The sequence below is a fragment of the Xiphophorus couchianus genome, chromosome 12 (genome assembly GCF_001444195.1).
Source record: "Xiphophorus couchianus chromosome 12, X_couchianus-1.0, whole genome shotgun sequence".
NCBI lineage: Eukaryota > Metazoa > Chordata > Actinopteri > Cyprinodontiformes > Poeciliidae > Xiphophorus > Xiphophorus couchianus.
The window spans coordinates 14,006,379-14,028,438 of record NC_040239.1 but is presented as its reverse complement, the minus strand read 5'-3'; the positions used below and the strand labels follow the sequence as shown (position 1 = coordinate 14,028,438).

The 22,060-nt window shown below is 38.8% G+C and overlaps 1 protein-coding gene and 1 long non-coding RNA gene across 3 annotated transcripts in view; one reads left to right on the top strand and one right to left on the bottom strand.

The window, feature by feature from the left end:
• The window catches only part of sema6a (sema domain, transmembrane domain (TM), and cytoplasmic domain, (semaphorin) 6A), a 144,582-nt gene that overhangs the window by 25,097 nt on the left and 97,425 nt on the right, over positions 1-22,060 (bottom strand). For both annotated transcript variants that reach the window (XM_028033525.1, XM_028033526.1), the window contains exons 10-17: positions 20,687-20,904; positions 18,723-18,854; positions 15,526-15,681; positions 10,654-10,827; positions 7,913-8,053; positions 7,727-7,804; positions 1,730-1,788; positions 906-926 (exon numbers count right to left, since the gene is read on the bottom strand). In XM_028033525.1, the coding sequence (XP_027889326.1) occupies positions 906-926; positions 1,730-1,788; positions 7,727-7,804; positions 7,913-8,053; positions 10,654-10,827; positions 15,526-15,681; positions 18,723-18,854; positions 20,687-20,904 (979 nt within the window). The remainder of the gene's footprint in view (positions 1-905; positions 927-1,729; positions 1,789-7,726; positions 7,805-7,912; positions 8,054-10,653; positions 10,828-15,525; positions 15,682-18,722; positions 18,855-20,686; positions 20,905-22,060) is intronic.
• LOC114154433 (uncharacterized) overlaps positions 1-22,060 on the top strand; it is a 101,623-nt gene that overhangs the window by 48,139 nt on the left and 31,424 nt on the right. The window lies entirely within an intron of this gene.

Sequence of the window (22,060 nt, the reverse complement as noted above, 5' to 3'; positions counted from 1 at the left end):
TATCTTTGTAAGTTTACATGTAGATGAGAGTGGCTTTGCTTCAAGTATCAGCTACTCAGGGATGATTCTGATATCAGGGTCCCACACATTTTTAAAGCCCAAATTGCAGACGACTTTCTCATTTTTCATCCTGTAGATACAAAAATGAAAATGCCAAAGTTCACTACTAATACCTCCTGCAAAGGTGATAGATGTATTTATGAATAACCAGGTGTATAACTGTTTGGTGGATGGGTGAATAAATGAATGGATGAATGTCTTAAGACAACGCTGATAGACTGTGGTGGATAAGAAAAGCATAGGTATGAATAAAGCTGCGTGATGATGTTTGGTGTACATAAACACGCTCTCAACTGGCCGGGTTAACATCTCGCTCTCTATCGACACCCACCTAATGCACATAGCGAAGAACTTCCTCACCATCAAAGCCTTTAACCACTGACAACCAGATCCATCCAATTAACAAAGCAAAGGTCATAGCTAATCAATGCTGCAGCACAAGCGAAAGAGGAAGATAGAGCTACTAAACAAAGAGTGAGGGAGAAAAATGTCTAATAAACTAACGGAATCAGTATCAAAGATGAAAGACTTTGATCTCTTTCACCTTTAAACACCAAAAGGAACTACATAAAAGCGTTAAAGTGACTGACTTTCTATTACCTTCATAACCGGAAGGGATGTCTATCAAACAGAAAGGAATGAAATCAATTTGGTTAAAACCTCGAATCATTAATAATCTGTCTTTACACATGTGGGAGGAGTTTTTCATTTGCTTGAGAGGGCAAGACTGACTGAGCTGATGAAGAGGTGTGGCTGAAGTTAAAGATTTAGGGGGGTGAAAAATGGAGCTTCAAACTCTATTCTTTTTTAGTTTAATTGCCGTGAGGTGGATGAGGAACACTTACCATTCAGTGCCACAAATGTATCTGCAGAGAAAAAGAAGAAAAACGAAAGGAAACCTGTTATTGTGGGCAATAAAAGGGAGCTTATATGCTTTAACACGATGGAAAACCATGACTTTTAAAGTAATTCAGAGTTGGCTGGCCGCTCAATATTCTCTTTTCGTCCAATCAAAGGGAATTTTTCAGGGCTCTATGGCTGATGAAGGTATAATGCTCTGGGTTAGCTCATAAACGCACAAATGAAGGCAAAGGATAAAATTATAGCCTTTCTAGAGTTATTTACTTATTTGATTCAATATCAAACATGTTTTAAAGTTTCAGGAGATTATCAACGGGGGGAACCATGTTTGCAAGTGCTAACAGAGTGCATTTGGTCCTGAAAAGAACAAATATACTGTCTCAAAATGTGAAGAATAAAAGCCCACCTTTTAAGAATAGAGGCTGGCTTTGAATAGTCTTGTTTTTTACTTTCAATATAACAGTTCCTGTGACTTTTCACATCTACAAACTGAGTGTGCTGCTGAATTGTTTGTGTTTGTGAGGAAATTCTCAAAAGGAAACTCAGTGTTTGCCCAATGGGATACAGGACTCTATTGACTAGGAACAGGAGAAACAGCGGGGAAAGGACACAAGAGGACAAGAGCTGAAAGGGACAGATGGATGGAAGAAGCTTGAAAGAGGGAATTGTAGGGCCAGAACAGAAGGGAGAAGAAAAAGTTGACTGTAGCAAAGAAGGAATCGGCGGGCTGAGAGGTGAGCAGAGTTAGAGGTGGTGAGGGAGGTATGGAAAAGAGGAGGAAAGATAAGAGTGAAGAGGGTTTGCTTACTTTGGCAGTCTCCCAGGCCATCTGTGTTACCGTGCTCCACGTCCTGCTCGAAGGCTGATCTGCAGGGAACAGAGACATCATGGTCAGTGGCGGAAAACGGGGCATGCCACACCCAACAAAACTATGGGAAAGCTAACACAGAAACACATCAGAGATAGCATGAGCTGGAAACACAGATGCAGAAAGTCCTATGCTGTGCTGGAAGCAAAGAACACCTGGCAGGCACCCTGGAGACCTGAATCAGTGGTAATGCAGACACCAGACAGTGAAGTAAATATCTAGAACAAGAGCTGTTGCTTGGAGTGTTGAAAATAGTCTTTCTCTATGATTTATGTTGTTGGGCTTGTAAAATGACTAACACTTTGTAAGGTTGTATTTTTATGGCAGAGGAGGAGATAACACACAGCAACTTATAGCACATTCCATCTAACTTCAAGTCATGTAGAGGCAACGGTGGTAGGAGTTTGTCCCGTTACCAGTGGTTCCCGGTTTGGACTCCTGCTTCAGTCAGTGGTCAGAGGCTCCGGTGGCACCTTGCTTCTGTCAGACTACCCCAGGACAGCTGTGGCTACACCGTAGCTTACCACCATCAGCATATAAATGGATGTATGAAGAACACTTTATTAAGTGTTACAATTACAAGTCATTTACCATTTATAAGCTAGAATCTGAGAAATGCCTGAAATCAGTGTTTCAGCTGCAAGTTGGAAAACAAGTAGGGATTCTACTTCATGGTGCACAACAAGGTTATTTCTTCCACCCAGAGGCTGGATTTATGCTGTTTAGTCAGAAGGCAGTTTTAACCAAACGTTGGCAGATATTATTGCTTATTGCTTACTTATGCTAAGTAATTACCATTAGCTACATTCAGTTTTCACACTCTGACCAGACAACAGGACATATTATTAAAATAAACAGCCAACATTTAATGTAGTGCTATATGATTTTATTATGGCGCAGTAATGATGGAATATACCACTATCATCAGCTTAGCTTGGCATTAGTGGCTTGCTGAAAGCTCATTAACTTTCCTTTGGCATTTTTATCAAGTCAAAAAGAGTATAAACTCTTATTTATTTTAGATTACAACAATACATTGCTTATAAATGAAAGAGCCGATGGGTGAATGTATTATTTCTATATCTTTCACTATTTATGCTAAATTAAACAGGACAGTTCTGCTGCTTTTAGTTTCCTATCCAATCTATAAACATGAGGGCATGATCAATTTTCACATGTAACTCCTTGCAAGAAGAAAGAAAAAGTCAATTTCCCAATTTATTTTCATGAGTTCTTCACATTGTGCAATCTTTTCCCATCTATGCTCCATCTGACTTTATCTAGCTTGAGAAGTAATGTGAGTGTGTAGTACAATCACATGGGCTGAGAGGAGAGCAGTGGGGGGTAACCGTGCTTGAGAGCCATCATATGACAGAGTAAGAGAGATTGAGATTGGGATATGTTATTTTCTGATGCAGTCTGCACCGAGACATGCTTTATCCCTGAAAGACCACCAAGCAAGCTGTAAGGAGATTGGTGAAACAGAGCGAACCAACTGTCGACCAGGATCACGGTCACGCATGACAGTTTTTCACGGCCCACCTCGATTCCTTCCTCTGTACTACTCCTCCTCTGTCCGTCCACCCGTCTCTCATCTTCCTCACCCTCCACTGGTCACAATCATAGCATAAAGGAGATTATTTTCCAAAACACCGTCACCCTTCCCTTGTGTGGAAAAATGTAGACCTCACAAGCTCAGGTGATTTTTGTAAGACAAGTAGAGCTTTCCATCACTTTAAAGGAACTTGAAGCCACAACACTGAAACTTTACAAGAAGAATAACATGTTCTGGTATTTATGTAAATACCTCAGCCTTTACCGTCACCCTATAGGTAGCAGAATGAGACTGACAGTCATAGCTCACCCTGCAAAGGCTTTGAATGCTAAAGCATCACAAAAATGTCAAAACAAAGATGGAAAAACTATTTTGCTTTTAGAAAAGAAATCTGAAAAATGTTACATATATTCAGCTTCCTTGGGTCAGTTCTTTGTGGAAGTACCTTCTGATGCAATTAATGCGATTCCCTTGACTTCCACTGGGTCATTCTCACAATATTAATTTGCTTTAAACTAAATCATTCTGCTGTAGCTCTTCATACCTTGGATTTCGTTTTAGAACCTATAAAACATCTCCTCCACTTCCTCACTAACATGTTTGCTGTGCTCATTGGTCCTCATGATGGTCTTTGTTCACCAATGTTTAAAAAAACCTTTGAGACCTTCTCAAAAGCAGTTTTATTTCACAAAGTTGACCTATTATTAGGTGACTCCCAAAACCATGTGGCTGCACTGGATTTTATTTAAGGGTATCAGCATAAAGAATGGAGACATACATGCAAACCACTCAAATTTAAAACCATATATAAGTCCTTTCCAATTTACAATTTTGCAGTGAGAGTTATGTATGAATACAACTTATTAGTCTTCTATTAAATAGAATTTCTTCATTAACAAATTCCTTTTAAAATCCAGTACTCAACAATAAGAGTAGCGTCCTATTTTCGTATCTGAAACATCAGTTGATCTGTTGGTCTGATTTTCTTATCGTCCTCAGGCACAAAGCAGAGAGAGTGATAAAACTAACAGCACAAATAGTCAAAACACTCCTGATATCTGACGAATGCTCATCATAGGAATTTTATCTCTGTGCCTTGAAATGCTGTGTATTTCCAAGAGCCTTGTTGTCATGGTTCCCCATTTAGGTTGATTTTAACATTATCAACTGTGGTAAGATGAGGCTTACATGGTATAAATCCCACTTGATTTGAGATGAATTGAGTTTACAGATGTGGCGTCTGGGGTTTGCTTGGCACATAGAGTCAATGAACCTCAATATGATCCCTCAGTTAAGGAGGTCATCCTCATAGCGGCTGCATTACAGCTACTGAAATGCAGTGTGTCTGAATGCAGCACTGCAGGCAGTCCATTCAGGGTTAAGAGCCCACTGCAACAGTACGATGTAATACATATTTAAATCAGACTGGAGATGCGCTCTACAAATCTGGAGGGAACCAGGAATGGTGTTTATTATTTATCACCTAGCATCAGATATGATTATTATACTAGATGAGTGGTTGTATGAAGGGGACTTGGTTGCTGAAATGTGGGTCAGGCATAATGGTATCAATTATTCATATCAGAGGTAAACTGAAAAGCTGGGAATTTACTGTACGTACCGTATGATGCAAGTATGCAGATTGGTCCCATATAGCTGTCATTTACCTTTTTAATTTATAGCTTTCACTTCATTGGGTCTCAAACCAGCATATGGGCCCATAATATCTGCATCTGTTCATGATAGGCTGATTACAGCAACACAACCGTGCAGCTATTTCACAAAACACCAACCATTCAGAATCAGGTGCAATTATATGCATGAAAAAAGGGGGTGACTAGGGACCATATTGCAAAAGACTAGAGCACAAGCTGTTTGCAGGCAGTAGGTATGAGAGGCATAACTACACATGGGAAAGCTGGCATGCTACCATTGGGGCCAGATGGAAGAAGTAAAGGAGGGGAGGGTTGCAAGAGAGGAAGAGTGTGTTGGAGGAAAATAGAGGGATAAAAATAGATACACAGGCAGGAGTGGACATAAGCAGGTAAGACAAGTTATTTGGAAGAAAATATAAATCAAACCGCTTTAACAACAGACACCACCAGGATAAACACTATTTATCTCTCACTTTTAGATATTCTACTATATGAAGCAAGAGTGCAACAAGCGCTCAGTCCTAAAATGGATTATTCTACATTAAATAAGGAGTCTTTAAAATTATAAGTGAGATTCACGAAACACAAAAATGAAACCTTCTTAGTGTTTTTTTGGCATTAGGATCACCTTAGCATTAGACGAGTATAAAAACCGCTATATATTATTCTTATCTTTATTCTGCAATCATCAACTAGACTGAGGTTTCAACACTTTGTGTGTCTTCATCAGTCACAAGTGAACACTTCAACAGGGCGAGTGATTATAGACAACAGGATACAGGTGTGCATTATTCATTGGAAGTCTATAACAAGCAATGTTAGAAGCATATTGGTCAAAATAAGGGCAGAGCTTACTTGTCGAAACATTAGTTTCATAAATGTTGCACAATAGAGCTAATAAGTGATTGGTGAGATCCAATAATTCCTTCCTGTTGCAGCTGATTTGGCACCGTTTTGTTTGAGAAAATAGTCTTGAATTTATTTTCAAAACATAGTTTAAATGTATGAAACATTTAATTTGTCTATGAAAATCACAAAATGGGAATACTTTCCTTTTCTGAATTTGCTGCTAAAACCTTTGTCTTGTATCATCTCATGACCATCAATGCCTCTCTTAATGCACCTTTTTTTAAATCCTGCAGCACAGTGGAAACTGTCAGAATTGTCAGGGAATAATGACCGGATGGGAAGCATCTGTTGGTTTATGCGTGTTCTGTGTTTATGAGGCCTATTAGCATGCAAAACCAGTCAGTTTTGAAGGAGAAGAGTCAAACTCATTCATCGTCAAAAAGCCAGTGGAGCAGCGGTCCCTTTTCATGACTTCATCTGTTTAATGTTTTTTCCCACCACAGACCTTCTCATGCTGTTTATTCAGAAAGTATAATCTGGTTCTGTGTCATAAGTACAGCCACAAAATTATAGCTGCAGCGGCCATCAGACTTTCCCCAGCACTGTACCCAACCCGAGGCTTTGGGCAAACAACACTTTCCATCCATTCATCTTTCCAGAAACCCTGCCGCTGCAGGCAGCTGCATTTACACACCGTAAAATTAGACAAATTGACAGAGGAATGGCAAGTTGTACAAAAAAGAGTGGAATTTGACCAAGTCCAGAGGTCTGGAGTAGGTGAAACTGATGGTTTAGAGTAAAGCACTGACACTCATGAGCCCCAGTTGTTGTTTCAAGGGAGAAAAAAGAGGCCATGTACCTGAAGGATTAGGGGTAAATGTTTGTTCAGGTGGAATGAGGAGTAAGAAATTATTCAAAATACTGTTGATTAATCAATTAGTTTGTTTGAACCGATGTGAAAGATTGCATTGGACGCCTACTATTACTTCAATAAAGTTTGAAACTCTACTATGAAAATCAACATCATTTTATTTGATTGTAAATTGTGATAATTCATGTTGCATTAAAAAAATTATTTGGTGGAAAATAGGTGAATTTTTACATGAGGAAAGACATTTAAACTTTTTTTTAAAAAGCACTCCAATCACAATTTTTGAATAATTCCCTGGAAAGCTTCACAAAAAGCCACATTTTATTAAAGGTTCAGCAGCATGTCAGCAAGACAAAAATATGAGGGGCCAATGGTGTGGAAACGAAAGGAGCTCTTCCGATCATTCCTGTTTAGGTACTGTTTTGTCACTACAGTTGGCAATCAATGAGCAACATGTGTGTTAACCACAGGCGATGACTGACTAATTAGCCAGCTTATATCAGCTTGCTATATTCCCAATATTAAGCTATAAAAAGCAGAATGGAAAAATGTATAATATTCTGGGGAATAAGCATTTTTGGATAAAAATTACTACTTGTACAGGAAATATTAATAAAATACTAATAATTAGACATGCAAGAATCATGCTTTTCATGACTGATTCATAGTTTTTCTTCAGGCCCTACCTGCTGATTCTGATTATTTGACCTGCCAATCACCGGTTAGATAAAGGAGAAAATTGGCCCATGAATTGGGAGTGCGTCTTATTTTAGTTGCTGTAGTAATTCCTGTAATTAGATATTTAAATATCATAAAACTGTCATTTTACCTAATAACAGTTCTTCATAGAATGACGTTGTTCTAATAGTCCATCCCTAGTTTCTATAAGGCATTATAGATCTGAGGCCTGGTGATTTGACATATTTAACCTCTATAATGCCACTAATTTTTATGTGTTTTTCAAAATCTTTTGCACGTTGCATGTGATTTCACCTCTCTTTACTTACTTGGTGTTGGTAGTCACCTGTCGACAGGCACCTTCTGACACCCAACCACAGTACGGGTCCCTGGAGGCTATGCAGGATCTGAAGGACAGTCACATCAACCATTATTAACATCACATATTTTACAAACTGGAATTATTCACAATTTTTTTTCAACAAACAGCTATAAAGGGTGGAATTCCCACATACTTCTTGCATCTTCCATGCCTTTCACAGCGAGACAGCGGCACTTTGACCACACAGGAGGTGAAAGCCACCCACAGAGCGTTACTCTTGCTGTCGATCTGTATCCCGATGATGCGCTTGTCTTCCACACCTTCTATACTGCACCTACAAGAGCCAAAAGAGAGGGTCATATGTATTTAAGTGTTTGATTTATATTCTAGTGCAATGAAAAAGACCAAAGAAAGGTCAGGACAACACAATAAGATTAAGAGGAGATTTAAGAGTTGGTTTCAAGAACAAAATACGCAGATTAAGATGTAGCAGACAGACAAACTGTGGACTCAGCAAGAAAACGGATAATGCTAGCCAAGTGTACATGAGGTCAGGAGCAGAGTGGGAGATAAAGAGAGATAAGGAAAAGGGTGATACGGATACAACAGATAAACAGACAGATGGGCGCTGTGAGCAGTCAGCAGCACTTAAGTGTAAAATCCACCAACAGTAACTCAAGCCCATCCATCCCTTCCGCACGCGACCATTCCTCCACCCCTGTTAGCCGACTTTGTCTCCACAGCCCCGCAGGAGCACGCTCTAATCCCTCTGGGGTGTGTCGAGCCTCCTTCTATCCTGTCTCTCCCTCCGTCCTGCCATCCCGCTTCTGGGATTTAATCTCCTGTTCACAGAGCTCTGGTCCTGCATTATCGCTCGCAATTAGGGTTTAGAGTCGATCTACACTGGGTAATGCACAACAATCGGGTCTGCGCTGATCTAGCTGGCCAAGCAGGGAGGCAAAGTCACTTACTGTACGCGACTGAAGCCAGATGGCCAGCAGCCGGTGAATGCTCTGCTGCAGCCAGGAGGAGAGAGGAGGGAGAAGGAAGGGAACTAGTTGGGAGAGGAAGAGACATGGAAGCAAGGAAGGGACCTTCATCTCCTTCATAAAGCTTATCACATGGTCTCTGAATGCAAACGTGTTGACCTTTTTTTATCACTTACCTTTGTAACAAAATCAAAGTCTAGTGCATTTAATTGGGACTTGTGGAGCAGAACTGTGAAGTGGAGTAAAAGGTGGAAAGTGTTTTAAAAATGTGGATTTATCCCGTTTCCATATTGACTCATTTGAAGTACCACATAGAGCTCTAATAAAATCTGAAAGTCTTCCAGATTTGCACCACCAGACTGAAAGCTTAGCTCAAACTCATTGGAAACAATTTATATAAAAGTCAAGTCACTTAAGATTCCTAATTGTTTTTAGTATGCACTTTAATTGCGGCATTCTGGACCAAAATTTGTATTTTCTTCTCCTTCGACCAAACTTTGACCTGTATTTCTTATGACTTCCTTCATGTGACTTTAATAGTCACTCAGTCAAAACATTCTCCCACCTCAGCTGTGGATCTCTTTCAGATGTTCAAATTCAACTCAACAAAGTTCAATTCAATTCAGTTCAAAAACACTATATTGATCCCAAAAGTAAATTAAACCGATATGTTCAAAGCTTAGAATATTGTTTTCTAATTATAGAATAGAATAGAATTACTTTATTCATCCCAGCAGGGAAATTATTTTGCAGTTACAGCAGCCTAGAGACAAGACACACAACAACCACCACTGAGTAGCAATTGTAGACAAATAAAAATAAAAATAAAATATAACATGCTGTCAATATAAAAAGCAACTTAGAGCAGTCCTTGCAAAGATTCAAAAAATGCAGATACAGTATGTATATGTAAATATATGTATATGTAAATATAAGTGTGCCACGGTGCAGTTGTGCAAAATTGGACTGATTAACCATTGCTTCACTAACTTGTCTGCTCTATTCCTTAATATTCATGACACCATTTGCTGCACAAAATTTAGACAAATATTTTACCTAAATGCACTGAAATAATTTCAAAATGCTTGGCATTTTCCATGAACATCTTTCAAAAGGAGTCTATCTTCATCAACCGCCTGTGCTGACATAGAAAATTTATACCATTTTGAAATTGCAGTCGGGGTCCAGAAAAAATCTTTCCAACGGCCGCGAACAGCCCCATGGCTATAGTTTGGTACTTATTATGCTCTAACCCTTCAGTTTCTCGTCTTTGGTTTTCATGGCTGTTTTCTCTCTCCTTTATCCGTACTGCCACCCCCGTCTCATTCATTACCTCTCAACCAAATATTTGCTCTGGCAGGACTGCACTGCATCAGATTTATTTTTTTTCTATTGCACGACAGATCTCTGCTCACCGTTCTGAGTAAAGTTTAGGGTTAGAAAAGGCTCATCGGTACAACACAAACCTACAAAGATGTGATAAATTAGTGGGACATCCTATGCTGGCTCTGAAGACAAACGCAGCCCTGTGCCTGAGCATGTATGTGTGTGTTTCCTTTAATCAGCCGGCATTTTGGAAAGAACTCAGCTCCAATGCGGTTGGGAACCGCACTCCAATGCTATCCAGAGCTTTAGTGTCTGTGTCTTTAATTTAGAAGCTGTGGTTAGGCAAAGTGTAACTTGATAAAACTCCTTTAAATGATAGAGTAGCCATCTGGGTGACTGGCTTCACTTCAGAGCTTGGGTCGGGGGAACCGGCGGGTAGCGGTGGAACTAGTGGGTTGGCTGACTTGATCGATGGTAGAACAGCAGAATGAAACACTTCTGAATCACTTAACGCATACATACAGAGATTAGGAAAAAAAAAACCTGGCCCTCTTTTGTTTGTGGCAACTGTATCCATGTGTTCCCTCTATTGGACACACATGCTCACATAGTTACATACTTGTCCGGGTTGTAGACGTTGAGCTCCTCAAGGAACAGGCTGTCATTGAGGAAGCCTTTGTTCATTTTGGCCAGAAATTTCAGGATGATGCCCTTCTCGGATCCCAAGAACACGACCGTGTGGTTCCTGTGGGGGCCTGCCTCGTTGTCCACCACGATCCGCGTCAGGCGATACCTGGAAGTAGGATTACCGGGTAAAGTAAATCAACCAATCAGTTGATTAGTGCAATTTCCAAACACATATAACAATGTTTGAAAGAGCAATAAATGGTGACGCACATCAAGTAAATGTTTTGAAGCGAAGTCCAGATAATAACTGCAGAGCCAATCAGTTAATCACTTAATGGACTTTTTATTGTGTATATCAAGTGTCTAAAAAAGACAACAGAGCAGCAGGGGGCTGTTATCTTGTTAATTAAATGTTATTTTATATTCATCAGACTGTCATAATGCCTGTAGGGGGTTAAAGGGAGAACAAAAATATGACATCAAAGTGTCTCAAGCACCCGGAAACAAGCACACATTTATTTTCTGACTAATTGCTGAAGTTGAGACTACAGTATTTGACTCTGTACCTCTTCCTTTGAAACTGTTAAAGCAACAATACCAATTAACTCCTGCAAAATATATTTTCTTTTTATGAGTCAAATCTCAGTTTTTAAGTTCAGGGACAAATAAATATTCTCCTTAACAAAAAGGAGAATAATTGCACATTGGTTTATATATTTTAACTGTCTCCACATTGGAGTTTGCATCTATTGGATTGGATTTGTTATAGCAACAGGTGCCATTTTCAAAGGTTCTGCAATAAATGTGCTTTTTATTGCACTTCATTCTTGTTTGTGGTGTAGATGGTAATATTAATGACTTATTTTTTAGAAAAATAATTGCATTGTATTGTACTTATAATTGTACCAAGTGCGGTGACAACTCCAAAACAAAAATGAAAAATGTCTGTTCTACTGCTTCATGGTGTTTCACTGGTGGTAGCAGTGGGATTTCAACCCATTCCCTGTATTACAGTACCATTACTAAAGGGTAACAAGTTTACCAAAAACAGCCCAGACAGCTCAAAGTTTTTTTAATGAGATGTCAGTGAAGGTTCTGGAATGACTGAACATTTTTCTACATGTATAGGGCATACAGAAGCACACAACTCCCCTTCACAAAACTGTTGTTGTACACATTTGTCAGCTGCCAGAAATAGAGCTACTATTTCTGTAAGGGAAAAAAGAAATATGAATTTAGCTTTTCTGGCTGCTGAAAGCAACCACAGTACTGTTTTAACAGCCTTGGCGTTTTTGCATGCAGTGTTGGACGGACATCTCTTGAATGAGTTTATGAAAACTACTACTAAATGTATCAAAATATAAAAAAATAATTAACAAAATGTTTATTATTTTCAGATCACTTTCATAACACTAGTAATTACGTAGTATTAGTACATAGTTTATATGTTAAATGTAATATTAGAAGAAGAAGCTGTTGATCCGGAAGTAAAATAATTTGTTATACAGTACATTGTCTTAAATATTTCTGTAAAGACGATGATATTGCGTAACTGGGGTATTTTTACTCAAAAATGACTCAACCCATATATAAAAATTCAAAATTTTGTCACCTTTACTTTAATGTTGATCTGCTGGAATTCCTGCACCATTCACCTATAAATTTATTACCACGGCATACATCATTTGATAACCAGGCTGTTATAATTTTTGATGAGTCATTAAAAGATTTTGCTGCAACTTAAAGCCATTAATATTGCATATATAACCAACAGCTACTTGTCAAATATTACAGTGATGATTTAATAATAACTTCATTTATGTACTGTCGTGCAAATTCTCCGTTTACACTGAGGAAGATTCACTCACATCGAGATGCCAAAAGCTTGAAACTGAAAGAGAAGCTGACTGTGTATTAATTATAATTGCCATAAAGTCTTAAATTTGACTGACAATTATCATGGTAATATATGTCATTCTGACGCAGTTGATCACAACCTTATTCCCAACACACATGTTCTATCCAACTCTGCAATTGACACATATTCTTGAAAGATGTTAAAGTACTGGATGTTCTGCTAATTCCAGGTTATTTTCTTATATTTGTGTCTTGCATGCCACACATTTAAGACATGTGGAACATGTTTTTTTTAATATAGCAAGACATGTTTGTAAAGCACATGGAGTTTATCTGCTTAGATTGGGGCTTTTCAATTTAATTAAATCTATTTCAATCAGAAAGTACTGACACAGCTGAGTGTCGGTTTACACCCCTGCCTGATTAAAGTGTCAAGATATAAGATATGGAGGAAGCTTTGTGATTTAGCTTTACTGTATTTCAGGCCTCTTTGTGGCATCTTGTATCCATAAAGCCTGAGGTTGTTCCGTTTGTTCTCTAAAGTTAAGGGGTTGTTGCTAACTGGATTGGAGAATCTTTCAAGATGGAAGCTTCAAAAACACAGATTAAGGCTTTAGGGGTCAATAGAACTAGATTGGATTTAAAGATTACCAATGAAAGCTTATCCGGAAATCTAGGAAGTCCACTATTGCCGTCATTAATGTTGACTGAGTGTTCCTTGTGTAAAATCAGGTTAAAAGTGATGCACTAGTACGCAAATGTTCCTCTAAGGATATAGTTTACTTGAAAAAGCACTAACCTACTCCTGCTTGCTTAAAGTTTCCCCTAAAATGGTCAGTGTCAACAAAGACAAAAATACGAAGATATTATTAGGTTTTGATTAATTCAATCTTAACAGGAGCTCCAAAGGGTATGAAATTAGGGTTTTAACTCACTAAAATAATACAATCTCAGTGAATAAGGCAAGGTCTGTCTTTCCAATTTTGATCCAGATAACAAAAATCACAGTGAGTATAATTTTTCAGCGTGTGTCTTCCTCTTTGAAGTGATTGGCTGCGTCCAGCTAGCTGAGCTCCCTGCCAAAATGCTGCAAATCTCAAGATAAAAAAAAAAAAAAAGCGTCTTCATATTGAGCAAAAAGCCTGTACTTGATATTCGGGTGTCCTCTCTGGGGTGTGACAAGGATCAAATCCTATTACTGATTTCATTTCCAGTTGACTTCAGCTCAAAATAGTAATCCATGATAAAACCCCAACAGGGGTTTTATATCCACTCCACATGCCTTTGTGATACTTTTCAAGCTTAAATAATTCTTTCAGCAATTGGCCTGCATGTTAATCGACATGTTCTGCTGATTGGGTGATATTTCAAATCAGAAACATTAATGAGCTCTTTCATACTAAGCTGTTTATATTGTAACAGAGGCAACACAGCAACTCAGGTCTGGAACAAAAAAACCTTTTATCAAGGAATCTTTAAGTAGCGGCTTGATAAAAGAAGGTCCCGCCACTGGGCAGTCATGGATCTGCCCAGATCTGCTAACTTCAGAGCAGCTGTAGGTAAGAAGAAGAAATGTGAGAATATAATTATTTTAATTAGGAATATGTTGAAGTGCTTGAGTTCAGCTTAAATGTGTAAGGATTTTTCCACCTAACCAGTTCCAGACCTAAATGGAGGTCAGTGCACCACTAAAGTGTCGCTGCTTGCTTTGAAAATCCAGTGCTATCTTGGCACCATCTCTTAGCTGGACCTGAAGTAAAATCTGCCTTTATTGGGGCTGGAGAGCAAACTGCTGGAGACCAACAGTCTGCATGAGTTTTAAACATTACATTACATGTGAGGTAGTTTTTTTTTTATTTAGACCAGAACAATAAAAATACAGAGATTCTGTCCATTATCTGTCATCTTTATGGGGTTTTAGGTGGTTTTGAATAGTCTGGAATATCATTTAAACATTTTTCAGGTCTGGGTGAGTATGTATGGGAAAAGCCTGAAAGGAATATTTAGTTTTCCATGGTTTGTTCCTCTTCCCACTGTTTAAAAGATCCATCCATTCATACACATACATACAACACGACAGAGCTGTTTAAATGTTTCCTTATCGTTTAGTGTATTCTAGTTAGTATACCAGATGGACTTAGAAACACAAGCAATGTTTTTAACTGATTTTATAAATGCTGTTTGCAGCTTTTCAGGCTTATAACAATTAAAGATCTGAAATGCTGGTCTTTGTGGCAAAACAACGATAATCAGACTGTCACTTAAAACATCCATTTTTTTAGACTGATAACATTTAATGTTATCAGTCTAACATATAGACTGATAACATTATAGCAAACGGATGGGATGGATCATCCCATCCGTTTGCTGGGATGATGAGAAAAAACTGTCTCCCTGCAGGGCAGAGATATGAAGAAAATTCACATGAAGTGTTGATATAACTTTGTCATCTAAGAACAAATCAGTTCTTAACTGTTGATCTTACTATTAAGTTTAATGTTAAACACTTGAAATGTGGGTTTGATCAAATCTTTTGTGCATAGCTTAAAAAAATCACATACACCTTTAAGATCAAACAACAAACATGGTGCAATAGGTTTTAGAAAAGCTCCAGAGCACAGGGAAAAAGCCACATTAACTAAAAAGAAGTTTGCACTCCAGTATACTGTCTTGGGAAGTTTCAAGTCAAGAGAGGAAAAAAATGTCTTTAATAAGACCTTATAGATGTTTTCAATGAGCTAAGGATCAAGATAAACACCAGTGAGTATCTTAAATACTCACTCCAAAGATTACTACTCTGTTGTGTAAGGAAAAAAAGATAGTAAGGTCTGAATTAGTGTTTCCTCCACTCCAAGAAAAATAGGTCAGTGGCGGGTTTGTAATGGAGCACTACTGTCTTTTAATGAGTCTAACTCTCTGAGCAGCACTTCAGATAATTGCCGGCCTGAGCTGAAGAGGCTCACGGAGCTCTGACGACGGCGGGCTTTTTGGAGTGCAATGTACTCACCGCACCATGGTCTTGAGAAACCAGGGCCTGTGAGCGATAGAGGGCACAGCCTCGTCCATCAGGGGATGCATCTTGATGAAGTTCAGAGTGTCGTCAGGGAACTCATTGGATACCTTGTACCTCTCCATGGATGGAGTGCCGGCACAGCTGCCAGGTCTGCAAATGCAGTGGAGGGAGATGAAGACAACAAAATGTGAGAAACGGGGAAAGAAAAGTGTAATAAGGAGGAAAAGTTTAAATGAAAAAAAGCAGTTTATAACGAGAAGCCGCCAGAAGACAGAAAGTCTAATTCCCTTAAAAGCAATAAAAGTTAAGTCATAAATGGCCAAACACTTATTCCTAGAGCCTTCGGTCAAACAGGAGGACACATGATGTCTTCATTTCCGAGTTTGGGGTAATGCACTGAGACATTCTATCAGTGTGATCCGTTTACAGGAGCTGGTAAAAAAGAAGCTGCTTTTGATAGCATATCCTCTTTGCAGGCATGTCACCTCGGAGAGCTTGTAAAACCTCTTTACAGTGTGCTCTTTGATACCCTTTCACAGCACATAATACACACCAGGTCCCTGAAATGTCAGACAGCTGGCCTTGCACTGTAAATACGTAAGGACCAAGCCTTAAAATGCACGTTTGAGAGTCATCCAGAGAAATGTATATAGCTTTAAAATGTGCATATCTGGTGCTGCTGGTATAGACATTTCAGTCAGATTTGCTCCGTTTTCCCTTTTTTTTTCCACATTTGAGAACTGGAAGTAATTCTACGAAAGCATGTGGTTTGACTCGGATGATGAGGCCTCCTCCCAACATCCTGGGACGACCCTTCAAATGGGTTCAGAAAACTGGCTAAATCTGAGAGTTTTTAAATACAAACGAGATCCTGCAGAATGTGAGAGAGCTTATAGCTTGGTTTATAACAATAAACCAAGAATTGTTAATGTTAATGAATTGGCTGATTTTCAACTTTGTGGTCCTGATCAATCTGAAGCATTTTCCAATCTCATTAGGCAGTCAAGAGGAAGCACTAAAGGTGAAAAGATCTATGTGAAACATGTTTTTGCTATGGAGATATACCACCTCTTCAGGCTGGAACAACATAGTAGGACCTATAGCAAGATGGAAGAAGGCTAAATTTGCTTTGTTTTATCCTGTTGAGCTTTCAAACTTTGCCTGTCATAGTGAACATCCTGAATGATTTGGAAATATCACAGATTATCTGGTAAAGATCAACATTCCTTGAAGTGGTGGTTCAAGATGTTAAAGACAAGTGAAAATGTGCAGTCTTTTTTTAAGTATTTTTAAATGGTAAAATCTGCCTGATCAGCAACTTCTTTACAATATAAAAATACTTTGAATTCTTACATAAACATCAGCAGATTAAAGCCTTACAAGAACCAAATGTGGGAAACTGGCTACAAAACTCTGATCATTGACTTCCTGCTAAAAGAAAACACATTTAACTGTAAAATCTTTACCCTAAAGTGGATTCTCAAATCTATGAGGCTGCTGAAAGGGGCTACAGAATAATATCTGCTGTTAGTTTGCAGGGTATGCACACACACACACACACACACACATGCAAGCATATGGATGGCAGAACCGAAACAGACATGTATTAAATATGAAAATCTGTAAATGATTGGGTTTTGGGAGTCTAGCACATGGAGGAACAGACTGCCACAGGACCGGACCTTGGTGGCATTGTTGCAGCTCTCCATCTGCTTGCCTGTAGATAAAAAGGGTCTGAATGCAGCAGAGAGCATAAATTTAATCAATCCCATCAATTACTGCAGTAAGCAAATGTGAGCACATCTGCTTCTAGAAATGTCTGACCTCACTCAGGGTAAACAAGTCGTTACATATACTAATCAAGGTAAAAAGGGCGGGCTCACTCATATATATTTATTTATGCATTAAATTAGCAATGTAGCGCTTGTGTTTTGTAGAAGAATCAAATCCCCTGGCTTTAAGTGAGGACCTATACACCCACCAACAATTATCATAGCCCAAATCTTTGTAGTAAATCAGGTTTTTTCCCCTTCAGGATATACGAAAAACTCTCAGTGCTCTAATTAGTGAGAGATAGATGGGAGATTGATCAGGTCGGTACATTTGTGGAATTAGCCAGCCATATTTAAAATGATCTCATGCTTCATTTGCTGATGCTTATGAAACTGCGGGTGGGGAGCAGAGGAGCTAATGTGTGCAACTATGAAAAAAGATTTTGTTTATGTGATTGAGAGTGGATATTTGCACAGTATTTTGCAAAAGTTTTCATACCTCTTGGACTCTTTGTCAAATTACAAGCAGAAACATCAGTTTTTTTCAGGATTTTATGTGGTAGATCAACATAAAATGGCACCAAAAGGTAAACACAAACAGTCTTCAAGTAAAAGAAAATAAAAATATGTGGTGTAAATTATATTTAACCATCATTATTCTGATGCCCCAAAATAACGAACACTTCTGATTAACCTGAACACACCTTTCATCATGAAAGATGGTGGTGGCAAAAAATGCTTTTCTACTGCAGGGACAGGAAAAAAATATCACAGTAAGGGGCAGGATGGACAAAACCTAATTCTGGGGAAAACCTCAAAGACCTGAGACAAGATTGTTGTCCAGCAGGGCAGGACAACAAGCCTAAACATGGAGAGATTCTGTAGCAAGACCTGAAAAATTGATGTTGACAGCTGTTCTGCATCCAGCCTAACCCAGCTGGGTTGTTTTGCAAGGAAGGATGAGCAGAAAATGTCACTCTGGATGTGCAAAGCTGCTGGAGACGTTCCTCAAAAGGTTTTTCTACAAAGACTCAGGGGGCTGAATATACATGCACTCCATGGTTCTCAAACCTTTCTCAAAACTTTAAAAACCAGGAATCATTTTCCCCTTAATTCACAATTATGAACTACTCTTTGTTGGTCTATCACATAAAAATTATTCTTGTAACCTGAATGTGAAATGGTTGAAGCATTGGAATTGTAGATGATGTGCAGTGGATGTTTAAAAGATACCATTAAAATAACAGAAGTGCAAGTAGTTGATTAGATAAGTCATTTTCAGTTTTCTAAAGAAATGACTTGCATGTTTGAGAGGAGTGTTTGAGAATAATGACAGAAATAGAGTCGATTCTGTATTTAATGCATTTACCATGTGTGCAAGTATGCGTTTGGGCGTGTGTGTGTTGCTTGTGTCCGTACCTTGGCTTGGGAACCCTCTCTTCAGGAAAAGGCGTCCAGGTGGAGTCTGGGGATTTCTGCTCTTTGAAACGCCCAGTGAAGGCGCGGGCCACCTCCGCCATGTCGTAGGCACACACTGCTGAACCTGGAATACTGCCATAACACAAAAACACACATTAAAGTAAAGAAACAATGCATAAACAAGCCACTGACTGAACATTTCACAAGGAAACATCTTGCCAATTCTGGACTATCACTAAGAGACAGAAAAATGGATTTACAATCCATTTACAGAGGCATTTAAATCCCCTGGCTTGTTTAAATGTTGAAGGAGAACTTGTTGCATTTCTAAAAGCAATCATTTTTTATAGCATTTTGTACATAAAGTGGATGTAAAAAGTCTACATCCCACCAGTTAGCGCCAGTTTTGTATCATCTGAAAAAACTAGACCAATGTAAACCTTTTCAGATCCACCTTTAAGATTGATCCAAACCTGCCCAACATTTCCCTGGAATCCTTTAGATGAGAATAAAACAGCTGCATAATAAAATTATCCAATTTAAACAAATGTAGGGTAGAAATCTGACAAAACCCAAATGAAGTTTGGCTGACATTTTCTGACAACTTCTGGGTCACATCACAACAAAAACCATCAGAGACACTCCAAACCATACCACAGCTCTCTATCAAAGGTTTCAGTTAGGAGAAGGGTACAAAATAATTTCCAATGAATCAAAACCAATCGGAGAAAATTATGGCTTCTGTAAAAGTACATTTGGAGATTGAAAATCTGTGGTGTGAAAAATGTCTGAAAAGGTTTATCTTGGATATTGCACCATAGAGACCTGATATTTTAACATGTTTATGCTGCATTTTTAATAATCCTTATCTCCAATCTTTGGCCTTCAGACTGGGTTTCCCCAAACTCTTTCCTTATGACATCAAAGTTCATTACAAATCCACTATTGAGCTCCATACATGAACAACAAATAATTTTATTACTGCCTCTCTTTTTTAAATGGGGAAAAAAATCCTCATCCTCTAATAGCGGCGCGGCAGCCGCCTAGTGATCAGCTATCAACGCATAGCTGATCACTGACTCATTTCTCTATTTCTTTATCCAACTGTACTCAAAAGTATATAAAAAAAACTTGAGAGTATTCTTTTTTCTGTCATTTTTCCTGGTTGAATTTTCTCGGCGTTGCATCATGAACTAAACTTGTCTCGTAGACATCAGGGAGACGAGAATACACAAGGGCAGCATTATAGAGAGCAAGGTCAGAAAGCTGTTAATTCTCTGCTCAGCTACTAAATTACAGTAACTGCTGTCTCTATTGAATATGTACAGAAAGCGAGACCATTATACTCATGTTTTTACCAGACAGCTGACGAGGAGGAGAGACTGAGCACGAGGTGGGCAGACAGACAAACTCTGAGTCTTGTCTGCACACTAATTTCACTCCCCAACTATGAAACAGAAAATTAATGCTGGAACCTTACAGAAATTTTTCAGAGATGCTGCTTCATTGGGTGTCCATTAACCATGCTCAATTGCATTGTCACAAGTAATTGTCTTATCCGCTTAAAAAGCGGCCATAAAATAAAGAATTACAATATGTATGAGCTATCAGACGAGCTCTGTGCTTTTGTGGTAATTTTCAATTTAGATTAAAAACTCCCATGGCCCTCTAGAACAGTTACGAACATGAAACAGAAACGGAAAATAAGCTTTAAGGCCAGCAAGTCAAAAGGGCAGCGAGACTGTTTTGACAGGAGATGTAAATGTGGGCCCTGTAATGCTCAGAAACTGTGTCGCCGAGAGGCGCAGCAGCTCTACCAACGTTAATAAAGGTCAGGCTGTCAAAATGTTTTTAGAAAGTACTTCTAACTGAAAAAGATAACCAGGATAAGAGCTGGAACATGAAAATCAGCTTCTGGCATGTTCACACAGATCTGAAATGAACCTTCTAGTTATTCAAGATACCTGTTGTAAGGGGTGGAGAAAGTGGCCATCACCACATCCCGCCCGTTGATGTGAATGACGTCCGTCACAGCCTGCAGGATGTTGAAGTAGAAGTGGGAATCCCCGGGGATGGAGCAGTTCAGGCGGGACTTTAGGAATGACGTCCACTGCTTCTCCAGGACGCGAGGAGAACCTCCGCGGTCGTTCTTGCAAACCCTCGCCACCCGGGGAAACACCACCTGATGGAGTCATACATTTAAAACGCTGTGGCATCTTTGTCAGTCACATCTTAATTTCTAAGTGGTGTACATGGAGACTTGTAGTCATGTAAGAGTCATAATTGGTAGGTTTAAGTAAGAAGGAAACTTTAATTTGCGCTGCAGAGACACTCCAAATTTTATGAACAAACCAATGTTCATAACCATTGTTCAATAACCATTGAACAATGGTTATTGTTCAATGGCTACAATTGAATAATAACCATTCCTTGTTCAATAACAATAACCAATATTGGTTATTGTCCTATTTTGGATTGAAGCACAATCCAATTTCTTCTGCTTGTTCTCGTTCCACTAGTTGCAAAACTTGGTCTGCAGGTTTCTTAGCATGAATAAAATAAGCATTATGCTTCTATAATACATAGTTGATTGGATTTTACAGGAAGAAATAGAAAAAGATTTAAAATTAAGAAATTATGCAGTGTTTGTGCCACTTTATCCTTTTTTCTTGGTAAAACCTTTATAGCACACCCAGCTGAAGCTTCACATTGGATAACACTGGGAATAATTAGCTGTACTTTTCAGCTCCTCCTTAGCAGTTTCACAATACAATTAGATTTTGAGAAAAAACATTGTTAATACTTGATCCCATGTCAGATGACGCTCGGGTCAATGCTAGCATTCATTGAAAAAGAGTGAGATAAACTGGCAATGGTGGTTTCACAAATATTAACCCTTTTAAAGAATCTTTTGTCACAGATGAATAATTAGGTGCAGGATTAACTTTTACTGTATAGCCAAAATACTCACTCAGCCCTCTATCATTTAATTCAGATGTTCCAACCACTTCCACAGCTGCAGGTGTGTGAAATCCAGCACCTTGGCATGCAAACTGCTTCTCCAAACATTTGTGAATGGGGCTACTAATGCTACAGCAACATACTGGACGATTTCATGTCTGACTTTATGGGCAGAGTTCTAACAGGAACACCAGTGCACAAAGCAAAGTCCATGAGAATATGAACAAACGAGTCTAAGGTGGAGAAACTTGACAAGTCTACACAGAGTCCTGACCTCAACCATGACCGCACACTTTGGGATAAATTAGAGCAGAGACTCTGAGACCGGCCTTCTTGTCCACCATCAGTGTCAAAGCTGATGGTGGAGGAACAATCAA